General features: G+C 47.4%; 1 protein-coding gene across 2 annotated transcripts in view; it reads right to left on the reverse strand.

Moving 5' to 3' along the window:
- LOC137375348 (UAP56-interacting factor-like) overlaps positions 1–13,547 on the reverse strand; it is a 47,283-nt gene extending 33,736 nt beyond the window's left edge. For both annotated transcript variants that reach the window (XM_068042380.1, XM_068042379.1), the window contains exon 1: positions 13,450–13,547. In XM_068042380.1, the coding sequence (XP_067898481.1) occupies positions 13,450–13,510 (61 nt within the window). In that variant the 5' untranslated portion in view covers positions 13,511–13,547. The remainder of the gene's footprint in view (positions 1–13,449) is intronic.
- Between the last annotated feature and the right edge of the window lie 805 nt (positions 13,548–14,352).

The following is a 14,352-nucleotide window of genomic DNA, read 5'->3' on the forward strand; positions in this document are numbered from 1 at the left end:
CCTAGTCAACTCAAGCCACTACAGCTCTCTTCGCATTCCTTCCAGATGGTTCTAACTCTTCCTCCTCCCTCTCTTTCTTCACATTCCTTCTGGTAGGCTCTCTCTCTCCTGTCTCTTTTTTTCTCCTCTAATTCAAGTTTCCTCTGTTTTAATTGCAGCTTTGTTAGCAATACCCTATCAGAGGCTATTTCTAACCTGGTTTCTGCTTCTTCAGATTCAAGGGAAAAATGGTTGGCTACTAGCCTTAGGATTTCAGACTTCCTAGCCTTGCAACGTACAGTGATCCCACACTGCTCAGCCATTTTCCTCAACTCCTACATAGACACAGTGCTTTTAACTTATCCCAAGTTACTTTATCCTGGCTTGGGGAGCTACCAGCTGTCGCTAGATTCATACTCAGAACCCTTTCCTCCATCTTTGATACACAGTCTGTTAAAGGCTTTCATCCACATCAGCCCAAGAACTCTGCTCCAGTTTTATTGTGCTGGAAAAAGAGCTGAGTCTTCCTGGACTAAAGCTCCATCAGAGACTGTGTAATGTCCTGGTCTACTTGCTTCTCCTCCCAGATGATCCTCGCCCGCTCCTCAGCGTTCTCGTCCCCACTCTTCCTGAACAGCGCTAGCATCTGCCCCAGGTCCACGTCCTGGAAGATGTTGGCCGAGGCTTTCTTGCAAGACTTGCGCACCTACCTGCTGCCAAACCAGGCCGGGCAGACGGGGCACGAAGCAGAGTAAGGCTCCATCCTGCAAACGCTGAGCGCCAGCTGGTCCCCACCGGTTAACATACCCGGTTCCGGCTGTGCTGCGCTGCTCTGCCAAAGATCCCATGGGCTCTTACCTTCTTAACCAATCTCCCATACCGGATCTTATCAAAAGCCTTACTGAAGTCCATGAAGACTACATCAACTGCCTTACCCTCATCGACACATCCAGTCACCTCCTTGAAAAATTCAATCAAGTTTGTTAAGACACGATCTCCCTCTGACAAAGCTATGCTGACTATCCCTGATTAATCCCTGCCTCCCCAAGTGGAGATTAATCCTGTCCTTCAGAATTTTTTCCCCAATAGTTTCCCTACCACTGATGTTAGACTCACCAGCCTGTAATTACCTGGTTTATTCCTGCTACCCTTCTTGAATAATGGTACCAACCTCACTGCCCTCCAGTCCTCTGGTACCTCTCCTGTGGCCAGACAGGATCTGAAAATTTGTGTCAGAGCCCCTGCTATCTCCTCCCTTGCCTCACATAACAGCCTGGGCTACATCTCATCTGGGCCTGGGGACTTAGCCACTTTTGAGCCCGCTAAAACAGCTAATACTTCCTCCTCCCTTTCAATGCTGATTTATTCAAGTATATCATAATCCCCCTCCCTGATCTCTACATCTACATCGTCCTTCTCCGTAGTGAACACGGATAAAAAATAATCATTTTTAAAACCTCACCTATGTCCGCCGGCTCCACACACAGATTGCCGCTTTGGTCCCTATTGGGGCCCTACTCTTGACCTTGTTATCCTCTTGCCCTTGATATACTTATAAAACGCCTTGGGATTTTCCTTTATCTTGCCCACCAGTGTCTTATCATATTAAAATTGGCCTTCCCCCAATTCAGTACTTTTATTTCCGGTCCCTCTTTGTCCTTTTCCATAACTACCATTAAATCTTAGCGTTATGGTCACTATACCCGAAATGCTCCCCCACTGACACTTCTACGATTTCATTCCCTAGGATTAGGTCTAGTACCGCCCCTTCTCTTGTAGGCCTTTCTACGTGCTGGCTCAAAAAGCTGTCCTGTAGGCACTATATAAAAAAAAAATAATTTTTTTTAAAGAGATACAGCACTGAAACAAGCCCTTCGGCCCACCGAGTCTGTGCCGACCATCAACCACCCATTTATACTAATCCTACATGAATCCCATTACCCTCTCACATCCCCACCTTCCTTCAATTCCCCTACCACCTACCTATACTAGGGTCAATTTATAATGTCCAATTTACCTATCAACCTGCAAGTCTTTGGCTGTGGGAGGAAACCGGAGCACCCGGCGAAAACCCACGCGGTCACAGGGAGAACTTGCAAACTCCGCACAGGCAGTACCCAGAATCCAACCCGAGTCGCTGGAGCTGTGAGGCTGCGGTGCTAACCACTGCGCCGCGCAAATTCCACCCGCTTTAAGCCTTTTGCACTAAGACTCTTCTTCTTTGGCCTCCTTGTCTCGACAGACAATGGGTAAGCGCCTGGAGGTGGTCAGTGGAGCAGTGCCTGCAGTGGCTATAAAGGCCAATTCTAGAGTGACAGACTCTTCCACAGGTGCTGCAGGTAAAATTGGTTGTCAGGGCTGTTTCGCAGTTGGCTCTCCCCTTGCGCTTCTGTCTTTTTTCCTGCCAACTGCTAAGTCTCTTCGACTCGCCACACTTTAGCCCCGCATTTATGGCTGCCCGCCAGCTCTGGCGATCGCTAGCAAATGACTCCCACGACTTGTGATCAATGTCACAGGACTTCATGTCGCGTTTGCAGACGTCTTTAAAGCGGAGACATGGACAGCCGGTGGGTCTGATACCAGTGGCGAGCTCGCTGTACAATGTGTCCTTGGGGATCCTGCCATCTTCCATGCGGCTCACATGGCCAAGCCATCTCAAGCGCCGCTGACTCAGTAGGGTGTATAAACTGGGCATGTTGGCCGCCTCGAGGACTTCTGTGTTGGAGATACGGTCCTGTCACCTGATGCCAAGGATTCTCCGGAGGCAGCCAAGATGGAAGGAATTGAGACGTCGCTCTTGGCTGACATACGTTGTCCAGGCCTCGCTGCCATACAGCAAGGTACTGGGGACACAGGCTTGATACACTCGGACTTTTGTGTTCCGTGTCAGTGCGCCATTTTCCCACACTCTCTTGGCCAGTCTGGACATAGCAGTGGAAGCCTTTCCCATGCGCTTGTTGATTTCTGCATCGAGAGACAGGTTACTGGTGACAGTTGAGCCTAGGTAGGTGAACTCTTGAACCACTTCCAGAGCGTGGTCGCCGATATTGATGGATGGAGCATTTCTGACGTCCTGTCCCATGACGTTAGTTTTCTTGAGGCTGATGGTTAGGTCAAATTCGTTGCAGGCAGCCGCAAACCTGTCGATGAGATTCTGCAGACACTCTTCAGTATGAGATGTTAATGCAGCACCGTCAGCAAAGAGAAGTTCCCTGATGAGGACTTTCCGTACTTTGGTCTTCGCTCTAAGACGGGCAAGGTTGAACAACCTGCCACCTGATCTTGCGTGGAGGAAAATTCCTTCTTCTGAAGACTTGAACGCATGTGAGAGCAGCAGGGAGAAGAAAATCCCAAACAGTGTAGGTGCGAGAACACAGCCCTGTTTCACGCCACTCAGGATAGGAAAGGGGTCTGATGAGGCACCACAATGCTGAATTGTGCCTTTCATATAGTCATGGAATGAGGTGATGATACTTAGTAGCTTTGGTGGACATCCGATCTTTTCTAGCAGTCTGAAGAGACCACGTTTGCTGACGAGGTCAAAGGCTTTGGTGAGATCAACGAAAGCAACGTAGAGGGCTCCTGGGCTGCAAGCTCCCTAGGAAGCTCCCTTGCTGTGCAACTCTATCCATGGCCATCTGCTCCCATTCTTCGTGCTTTCTCCCCCAATCTACCCTCTTAAACTGTTTAAATTCCCCTGGCTCTTTAATCAGTACATTTTAGCCCTAACTACAAGTTAACAGCTAGTTTAATGTTACCTGGGCCCACTGCCCTCTCCCAGCCATACCTGCTCTTTGCTTTCTTCATTGAGCACTGAATTTGGCTGAAATCGACATCCAGTTTTCTGCACGCCTAGGCTACACTTCTCTACCAGACAAAATTGCAAAGTACAGCTGGTGATACTCTGATCTTCTATCCCGTTGTGTTAATCGTCCAGAGTGTCCACGGCCACGGAGTGCGGTAAGTCCAGTGCAGAGAGGAAGGAGCAGCGGAACCCTCGGGTAATAAGACCTAGTACAGAGGGGAAGCATTGAGAAAAAGGTGCCCCCGAACACATAAAAAGCCACAACCCGGCCCCAGTTGACTCCATCGCGGAACGGCTCCTCGGCTACAACTTCAAAGCGCCCGCGGGAGATGTGCAGCCCGTAGCGCATCTACAGCGCAATGTCGGCGAATGTCTGCTGATACTGGCGCCCGAGGCTGTCGCTCACCTCCCGGAGGATGCGGATGAGCTGTGATTCCTAGCTGCAAAGTTTTTATGAAGATATGAAACAGGTTGCAAAACAGACCTCTGTGGGACTCCACTGGTAACATTCTTCCAGGCTGATGACAATTGATGTGCGGCAGTGGTTTTGTGCTGGGTTATGAACCATTCCCCTTTGTCATCTCCATTAGTAACCCTTATGAGGAATCCTGTTAAACACAGCAGCAACCAACACACCAGGCACAGCGAGATCTTCTGGGATAGTGGGAACTGATGAAATGTTTTATTACCTGCACCCCCTTCCCCCCACCCCGCTCCCCCCATCTACCCCCCGCACCCCCCTGCAGCCCTCTTCCCAGCTCCCCCTCGCACCCCCTTCCCTCCACCCCTCCCCCTCGCACCTCCTCCTCCCACCGGCATCCACCTATGCCTGAGCAGGGGCCCCAACAACCCCACTGCCTTGTGGGCGTCTCGGGAGAGTCCAAGGCTAAGGAGCAAACCCTAACAGAAAATCCGCAGCGGAACCCCGTAGGCGGTCATGTGTTACCTTTGGCATGTTTCTGGCAGTTCCTGCAGCCATACCGGTGCCAAACGTCATGCTCTGAGCTCCTTTGGACCCCACCATAAAGGCCGAGAGGGGGGGGTTTGACGCTTGGGCAACTCACAACCCCCATACATTCGCCCAGGCATGCGCCATGGAGAGGTCACTTCATAGTCGCCTCACAGCGACCGAAACAACACAGAAGGCAGCAGTTACGGGTTATAAGTCCAGCTCAATTGGCGTAGAGATTGGACGCCACAGGTTGCCTTTGTCGGTGGGAGAATTCATTGCACCTCACTGGACAGCTACCGCCCGCCTCAAACCGGGCAGCCCCCGGTCAATAAGGTTCTGTCCCGCCACAGTCCACCTACTTCAACGGGTGCTTGGAGCTCAGGGTCACTGCCTGAAAAGCGGACTGTAACACCGCACCAAACAGCACGATAAAAAAAAAAGGTACCAGCCATTCGTTTTGCAAGCTGGAACGTCAGAACTGTGTGTCCTGGCCTGTTGGAAGACCTTACACAAATCAACGATTCTCGGAAGACCGCCATTAACAACGAGCTCAGTAGACTCAATGTGGACATTGCAGCACTTTAGGAGACACGCCGCCCTGCGAGCGGATCTCTAAGACAGCATGACTACACCTTCTACTGGCAGGGTAGGGATCCTGAAGAACCAAGACAGCATGGAGTGGGCTTTGCCATCAGAAACTCTTTGCTCAGCATGATAGAGCCACCTTCAAATGGCTCAGAACGCATACTGTCCATCCGACTGCTCACCACCTCTGGTCCAGTCCACCTACTCAGCATCTATGCTCCAACACTCTGCTCCCCACCTGAAGCTAAAGACCAGTTCTACGAGGAACTCCATAATATGAGTAGCATCCCCAATACCGACCATCTGTTCCTGCTGGGGGACTTTAATGCCAGGGTTGGGGCCGACCATGACTCACTGCCCTCCTACCTTGGGCGCTATGGCATTGGAAGGATGAATGAGAATGGACAGAGACTGCTGGAGTTGTGTACCTATCATAACCTCTGCATCACCAACTCGTTCATTCACAATAAACTCTGTCACCAGGTTTCTTGGAGGCACCCAAGATCACATCGTTGGCACCAGCTAGACGTCATCGTCACAAGGCGAGCCTCTTTAAACAGCATTCAAACCACACGCAGCTTCCATAGTGCAGACTGCAACACCGAAGACTCCCTGGTGTGCAGCAAGGTTAGACTCAAACCAAAGAAGCTGCATCACTCCAAGCAGAAGGGCCACCCGCGCATCAACACGAGCAGAATTTCTTATCCACAGCTGTTACAAAAATTTCTAAATTCACTTGAAAAAGCCCTTCAAAACACTCCCACAGGGGATGCAGAGACCAAGTGGGCCCACATCAGAGACGCCATCTATGAGTCAGCTATGACCACCTCCGGCAAATGTGTGAAGCGGAATGCAGACTGGTTTCAATCTCACTTTGAAGAGCTGGAACCTGTCATAGCCGCGAAGCGCATTGCACTGCTGAACTACAAGAAAGCCCCCAGCGAGTTAACATCCGTAGCATTTAAAACAGCCAGGCGCTGCGCAAACGACTACTGGCAACACCTATGCAGTCATATTCAGCTGGCCCCCGACACCGGAAACATCAGAGGAATGTATGATGACATTAAGAGAGCTTTAGGGCCAACCATCAAGAAGATCGCCCCCCTCAAATCTAAATCAGGGGACACAATCACTGACCAACGCAAGCAAATGGACCGCTGGGTTGAGCACTACCTAGAACTGTACTCCAGGGAGAATGTTGTCACTGAGACCGCCCTCAATGCAGCCCAGCCTCTGCCAGTCATGGATGAGCTGGACGTACAGCCAACAAAATCAGAACTCAGTAATGCCATTGATTCTCTAGCCAGCGGAAAAGCCCCTGGGAAGGACGGCATTACCCCTGAAATAATTAAGAGTGCTGAGCCTGCTATACTCTCAGCACTCTACGAACTGCTTTGCCTGTGCTGGGATGAGGGAGCAGTACCACAGGACATGCGCGATGCCAATATCATCGCCCTCTATAAAAACAAAGGTGACCGCGGTGACTGCAACAACTACCGTGGAATCTCCCTGCTCAGCATAGTGGGGAAAGTCTTCGCTCCAGTCGCTTTAAACAGGCTCCAGAAGCTGGCCGAGTGTGTCTACCCTGAGGCACAGTGTGGCTTTCGAGCAGAGAGATCCACCATTGACATGCTGTTCTCCCTCGTCAGCTATAGGAGAAATGCCACGAACAACAGATGCCTCTCTACATTGCTTTCGTTGATCTCACCAAAGCCGTTGACCTAGTCAGCAGACATGGTCTCTTCAGACTACTGGAAAAGATGGGATGTCCACCAAAGCTATTAAGTGCACTAAGACTATCGCAGTTGATACTGGGGAAGTTGAAATCCCCTATTACCCTATAATTTTTACACCTCGCTGAGATTTGTCTGCATATCTGCTCCTCTAATTCTCCCTATTTGGAGGCCTGTAGTACACTCCCAGCCAAGCGATTGCCCCCTTCTTGTTTTTAAGTTCTACCCATGTGGCCTCATTTGAGGAACCTTCCATGATGCAGCATCAAATGAGTAAAAGCAGCAATTTACAAATATAGTCAGACAGAAATCTTAAGCAAGCGGGACACTGGAAATCTTTGCAAACCAACTTAGTTGCTACCTAAACCTGCAAAATTGTTTTCAGCATAAAGTGACACAATAAAAGGAAGCAGTGCAAGGCTAGAGGAAGCCTTAGTTCAGGGGGCCACCCTTAGGAAATTCGGAGTGTTTCCTGACAATGCCGAGCACACGCAGAGCGATTGCCGACATCATCAGCGCATCCAAAGATTTGTCAGCTTGCCGGTATGAATCTGCGCATGCGCGCACAGACGTCACCACGCAATGATGCCAGATGTAATGACAACTGAGCATTGCCTCACCTCTCAATGACTGTAATCATCGCCTCCATTCCCCACAACAGTACCCCCACTTAGGCTGCTTGCTTCCCGGCCTCGCCGCTTCCCCCCACTTAGCAGCTGGCTCCCGGTCTTGCCGCTTCCACCTCACCATCCCCGCCGCTTCCCTCCAATTGGCCGGTCACTCCCAGTCGCACTGCTCAGAGAAGTGGGGAATGAGCAGCTGAGGGTGGAGTGAGGGGTGACGGGGCGAGCTGGGGAGCAAATGGTCGGGGTGGGGGGGGGGGGAGACAGTAAATTTCTGCTGAAGCATGTTTGCAATATTACAAACCAAGGAAAGAAACATGCAGATGCTTCACAAAAGGGTCTCGGAGCATGTTTGTTACATGTAGGCAGACCAATTGCGTTTGGTTCTAAAGGTTTGTCATCCACTCAGGCGAACTATTTGAACATAGGACGAGAAATATTAGCTTTAGTATTCGATATCGCCAGATTCCATACATACTCATTTGGCAAACGCTTGGTTGCTGAGATTGATCACAAGACATTGGCAATGATCTGCCAAAAACCACTCACCGGCGCACCACTTTAACTACAAAGGCTTTATTTAAATTTAAGACACAGGGCTATAATTGTGAGGTTCAGTACCAACCTGGAAACCTCATGGTTATGTCTGACACTTTGAGCAGTCTACCCAAGCCCAAGAAACCAGAAGATATACCACTAGATTCCCAAGTGGATGAAGCAGATGTGGAATTAGAAGATATGTACAATACTGACCTACTACGATTTGGACAGAAAAAATATGAAGAGCTCCAAGAAGAGACTTCCACAGATCCTGTACTGAGGGCTTTATGACAGCTCATCAGTGGATGGCTGGAGACAATGCAAGAGGTTCCTACAGACCTCGGAACCTTTTGGCCATATCATGACAAATTAGGGATATCTCGTGGTGTCATTTTCAAAGGCAGACAAGTGTTGATACCCGAAACACTGCCAAGATATCCTTACACAATTACATCAAGGTCACATGGGTATTGAAAGGTCAAGACGACTTGTATGTGAGACGGCTTATTGGCCAGGGATCGATGATGACAGAGCGAGCAATGAGGATGCATGTCAAGAGCATCAACCTAGCCAACACAGAGAGCCACTTCATCCTCATGATGCTCCATCACTTCCATGATCAAGAATAACAACTGGCCTACTAACTCAAAGGTGACGACTTTCTAATTTAGAAAGCTAATAGAATGTTATCATTTATCGCGAGGGGAATTGCATACAAAATTAAGGAGATTATGCTTCAGCTCTACAGGGCTTTGATGAGACCACATCTGGAGCACTGTGTACAGTACAGGTCTCCTTATTTAAGGAAGGATGTAAATGCGTTGGAGGCAGTACAGTGAAGGTTTACTAGACTAATACCTGGAATGGGTGGGCTGTCTTACGAGGAAAGATTGAAAAGGCTAGGCTTGTATCTGCTGGAATTTAGAAGAGTAAGAGACAACTTAATTGAAACATACAGGATCCTGAGGGGTCTTGACAGGGTGGATGTGGAAAGGATGTTTCCCCTTGTGGGAGAATCTAGAACTAGGGGTCACTATTTAAAAATAAGGGGTCGCCCATTTAAGACAGAGATGAGAAATTTTTTCTCTGAGGGTCATGAGTCTTTGGAATTCTTTTCCTCAAAAGGCGGTGGAAGCAGAGTCTTTGAATATTTTTAAGGCAGAAGTAGAAAGATTGTTGATGAGCAAGGGGGTGGAAGGTTATTGGGGGGTAGGTGGAAACATGAAGTAATCAGTTCAGTCATGATCTCATTGAATGGTGGAGCAGGCTCGAAGGGCCGAGTGGCCTACTCTTGCTCCTAATTCATATGTTCGTCTGTTCTACTTATTACTTCTCCAAATTTCCTATCATTTGCCAACTGAGGGATACACCAAGTGAATCGGTAGTGAACACGATGTGAGCAATTTTCAGTCTTTTTGGTTCCCCAGAGGAGATAGTGTTGGATAACAGTCCACAGTACACCAGTAAGCCATTTCAAGACATGTGTGCAAAGTGGGCTGTAAATCATGTTACGTCATCTCCACATTATCCAAGGCCAAACAGACTGGAAGAAACGATGATGTGGACGGTAAAGTCACTAACCCTGAAATGTAAAGAAACGAATCAAGACATTCAAATGTTACACCTATGAGCAACACCCTCCCCCCGATACAGGATTACCATCCCCGGCAGAGATCATGTTCGGAAGTTAAGTCACGAAAGCTCTTCCAAGTCATCATCAGTCCAAGACAAATTATTGGCAAGACAAGAGAAAATGAAAAACACATATGACAAGCATGCAGTAGTAGAATTACTTCCTCTACAGATCAGACAGAAGGTCAGAGTGAACTACATGCAAGTGAAGACATGTTCCCTGAAGTGTCAAAGATCTGTAATGAGCCACGGTCATACGCGGTAACAACCCCAAGGGGAGCGACATTGAGAAGGAATAGATGTCAGCTGAGAGAGTTATCCAACAGCATCAAACCTTAACTCCTATAGCGTCAAGAAAATGTTCACATTCAAGTTCTAAGAATGGAATTAAAAATGACATGTACAACACTGAAGTACAGGATAATTGTCAATCTGAACCTATGAGTCAAAAGAAAAGAACTGACAATTCCAGATCTTAGCAGTTTCACAGTTACCAGGTCAGGTCAAGTCAGCAGACCACCTGGTACATTTTAGAAACACTTGAATGAGGGAGTCTATATATGTGTAAATATTGTTCAGAATTATTTCCATTATGTACAGAGCTTATAACTTATGTAAATTTCCAATGAACTAAAAGGGGATGTGATGTTGCTCTTACTGCTTGAGTACTAGTTAACATACTGCTGAATATGTAAAAAGTTTAGTACATATCACAGGAAGTGATGCAAGCCAAGATGTGATACAGTAGTTGACTAAGTGTTAGCATGGGTATCTCAGAGCTCTCCTGTAATTCTGTGTATCTGTAATAAAGAACCCTTCCTTCAGCATACCATTCATCCTCAGAGTGTTTAGTACATTTGTGTTCTGAACCCAATAACCAATGGAGGTGGTGGTGTCGTGGTAATGATTAGTAATCCAGAGGCCTGACTAATGCCCTGGGGACATGGGTTCGCATCCCATGATGGCAAAATTTGAATTCAATGAATAATTCTGGAATTAAAAAAAGCTAGTCTAGAAACCATTGTCGATTGTTGTAAAAACCCATCTGGTTCACTAATGTCCTTGAGGGAAGGAAATCTGCCATCCTTACCTAGAATGGCCCACGTGACTCCATACCCACAGCAATGTGGTTGACTCTTAAATGCCCACTGAAATGGCCTCGTAAGCCACTCAGTTGGGGGATGTTCAATAAATGCTGGCCTCACCAGTGACACCCACATCCCACGAATGAATAATTAACACAAATATACAATCTTTGATTCCTCTTTACATTCAACAGCAGTAACATGAGTGTTGTCATTCCTTCAAGCCAATGAAATTGGCATTAACTAACCTTACATATGTATGGTTACGATTGGGCGGTAAGGCGGGGGGGGGGGGGGGGGGGGGGAAGAGAGCCACGGGGAGCGAGCGGGGCCGGGCAAGGCAGGGAGTGAGTGAACGGCCGGGGGAGGCCACGGTGAAGCAGGGAGCGAGAAGAGAAGCAGGATGGTAGGAGGGAGAGGGATACTGTTGGGGGTGGGATGGAGGCGGGTTTTGGGTTTAATTCATATTTTGCGACAAATTGAGCAGCGCCATTTTTATTACTGGCAGCTGCCTGAGGCATCAATGAGGCTGCATTTGTGCATGTGCCAGTACTACGCCACCTAGTAGTTGCGTTGTCAGAAAATGCAGCCTAGGAAATTAGGCAATGATGAGTCTAGGTTAGTACAAATCTGCTCTGGTCTTGCCTCATCTCCCTACTCGCTCACTGATAAAACAAACATACACGCAACACAAAAACATCACAAATTACATTGCAATGCATGCGCTATTTGAAGACATTTCAAAGCATAGCAAGTAATGGGGGGTAATATGTTAGCATGGACAGAGGATTGGTCAAAGGACAGAAAACACTTGGAATAGTTCATTTTCAGGTTGGCAGGCTATTTCTTGTGGGGTACCACAAGAAATAGCAATGCTTGAGCCTCAGCTATTTACCATTTATATTAACGACTTTGATGAAGGAACCAAGTGTAATGTAACCAAATTTGCTGACAATACAAAGCTGGTTGGGAAAATAAGCTGTGAGGAGGACACCAAGAGTCGGCAAAGGGATATCGTAGGTTAAGTGAGCCAGAAAGAAGGTGGCAGATGGAGAATATGGGGAAATGCGAGATTATTAGCTTTGGTACAAATAAAACAGAAAAACTGTTTCTTTTAAGTGACAAGAAACTATTAAAAGTTGGTGTTCAGAGGGACTTGGATGTCCGTGTCTACGAAACACAATGTTAACATGTAGGCACAGCAAGCAATTAGGAAACAAATGGTATGTTGGCCTTTATTGCAACGGGGTTCGAGTACAAGAGTAAGGAAGCCCAGCTGCAATTATACAGGATTTTGATGAGACTACACCTGGAGTAGTGCGTACAACTTTGGTCTCTGTACCTAAGGAAGGATACACTTGCCTTAGAAGGGATGCAACAAAAGTCCACTAGATTGATTCCTGGGATGAAAGGGTTGTCCTATGAGAAGACATTGATTACAATGTTCTAAACTGTGGAGAATACACACCCATGAGGTGATCTCACAAACACACAAAATTCTAAGCGCGCTTGACATGATAGATGCTTAGAGGCTGTTGCCTCAGGCTGGAGAATCTAGAACTGTGGGCACTGTCTCAGGATAAGGGGATGCCATTTCAGACTGAGATGGAGAGAAAATTCACCCAGAGGGTTGTGAATCTTTGTAATTGTATCCCCTATAGGGCTGTGGATAGTCAAAGCTGAGATCAACAGATTTTTGAGTTCTAAGGGAATCAAGGGGTATGGGGAAATCAGACAGGCAAGTGGAGTTGAGGATCAGCTGTGATCGTTTTAAATGGCAAAACAGGCTCAAGGGGTCATATAGCTCAGTCCTGCTCCTATTTCTTATGTTCACGTTCCATATATTTAGCAAAAGCTGCTAAGCTCACTTACAACTTTCACCACTGAACCTACAAAGTGAAGAATAGTAAACATAATTGCCATGGCCATAATTTAACACTAATTTAAAAGGTGGGCAAAGTCTAAGAGCAAAAAGAAACAGCTCTATGTCAATTCTTCCAATTACTTCTCAAGAAAAACTATGAGCAGCTTTGAAGAGGAGGATGAGGGAGGGAAAGCATCTGTGGAACCAGATATATAGTCCACATACTTACAACGTTACTACAGTTATAAACTCCAAACAATTTAACATGATAAAGTAATCAGTTGTATTGTATCACGTTTAATTTGTTATATTTTACATTGTTTATAATATACTCCAAGAACCCTCCCCCATTATTTAAAGCGAAGGAAACTGGTCAATTCTAAGGTTATAGAAAGGAAGGTTGGAGTTCTGCCTCTCACCACATAAACACAAAGTTTCAGTAGATTCTGTCCACATTTCTCCATCAATTATTACACTCACCGCCCTCCCTCTACCATTAACAGCCCCATGTAGTCTCTGGATCCCCAAGGCTGCCCAGGCCACGGCCTCGATACTCACAGATCTCACGCGTTCAGGGTACCAACCCTCCTCTCCTTGGGCCAAATCAATCCCAAGACAGAAAAAGTGCCGCAACTGCAATCTCCCACTTACCCAGAGACATGTCGAGCTTGTCAGGCCAAGTGTCTCCCATTACCGCCACACTCCGATTCATGGCGACTGTCCCTTCGCCTTCAGCCACCCGCAGTTACGTCTACGTCTTGCGCAGACGTCATCACGCAACTGTACGTACAAGATCGCAGCAGGGCGCAATGTTGGGTATCTCTGTTTTTGCAGTAAGTAAGAAAAGGAGCGATGCAAGTTTGCAAACCCATTGAAATGAATAGAACTAAGCTTATTTTTCCAGACATATAAAGTTTATTTCTCACCAGAAAGATTAGTTCTGATGACAAAAGCAAAATACTGTGGGTGCTGAAAATCCATCCCTGTCTCTTTGCTTCGCTTCCTTGACTTCTCTATCTCCATTTCTGTGGAAAGGCTATCCAACAATATCCACTCTAAACCTACTGACTCATACACTTCCTCATACTGCCCCACCCCAATCCAATCCCTCAATCACCAGCACAGCTGCCTGCAGTGTATGCCATCTGCAGCAACTCAGCAAGGGGCTTCTCCAACAGCACCTCCCAAACCTACGACCCCTACTGCTGAGCAGGGCAAGGGCAGCAGTCGCTTGTGAAGGTCCCACCTGCAAGTTTCCCAGTCACTAATTATCCTGACCATTCCTTCATCATTGCTGAGGCAAAATCCTGGAACTCCCTACCTGCACCACACAGTTCAAGAAGGTGTCTCACCATCATCTTCTCAAGAGCAATTAGAGATGGGCAATAAATGTCGGCCTTGTCAGCAATGCCTACATCCCATGAATTAATAAAATAAATCTTACAAATCTTCAATTTTAATCTCTCCAACATTGGCGGCCATGCCTTCAAGTGCCTGCACCCTAGGCTCAGGAATTCCCTGTCTAAACCCCTCTACCTCTCTCTTCCCTTTAAG

This window comes from Heterodontus francisci, chromosome 11 (genome assembly GCF_036365525.1).
Source record: "Heterodontus francisci isolate sHetFra1 chromosome 11, sHetFra1.hap1, whole genome shotgun sequence".
Taxonomy (NCBI): Eukaryota; Metazoa; Chordata; class Chondrichthyes; order Heterodontiformes; family Heterodontidae; genus Heterodontus; species Heterodontus francisci.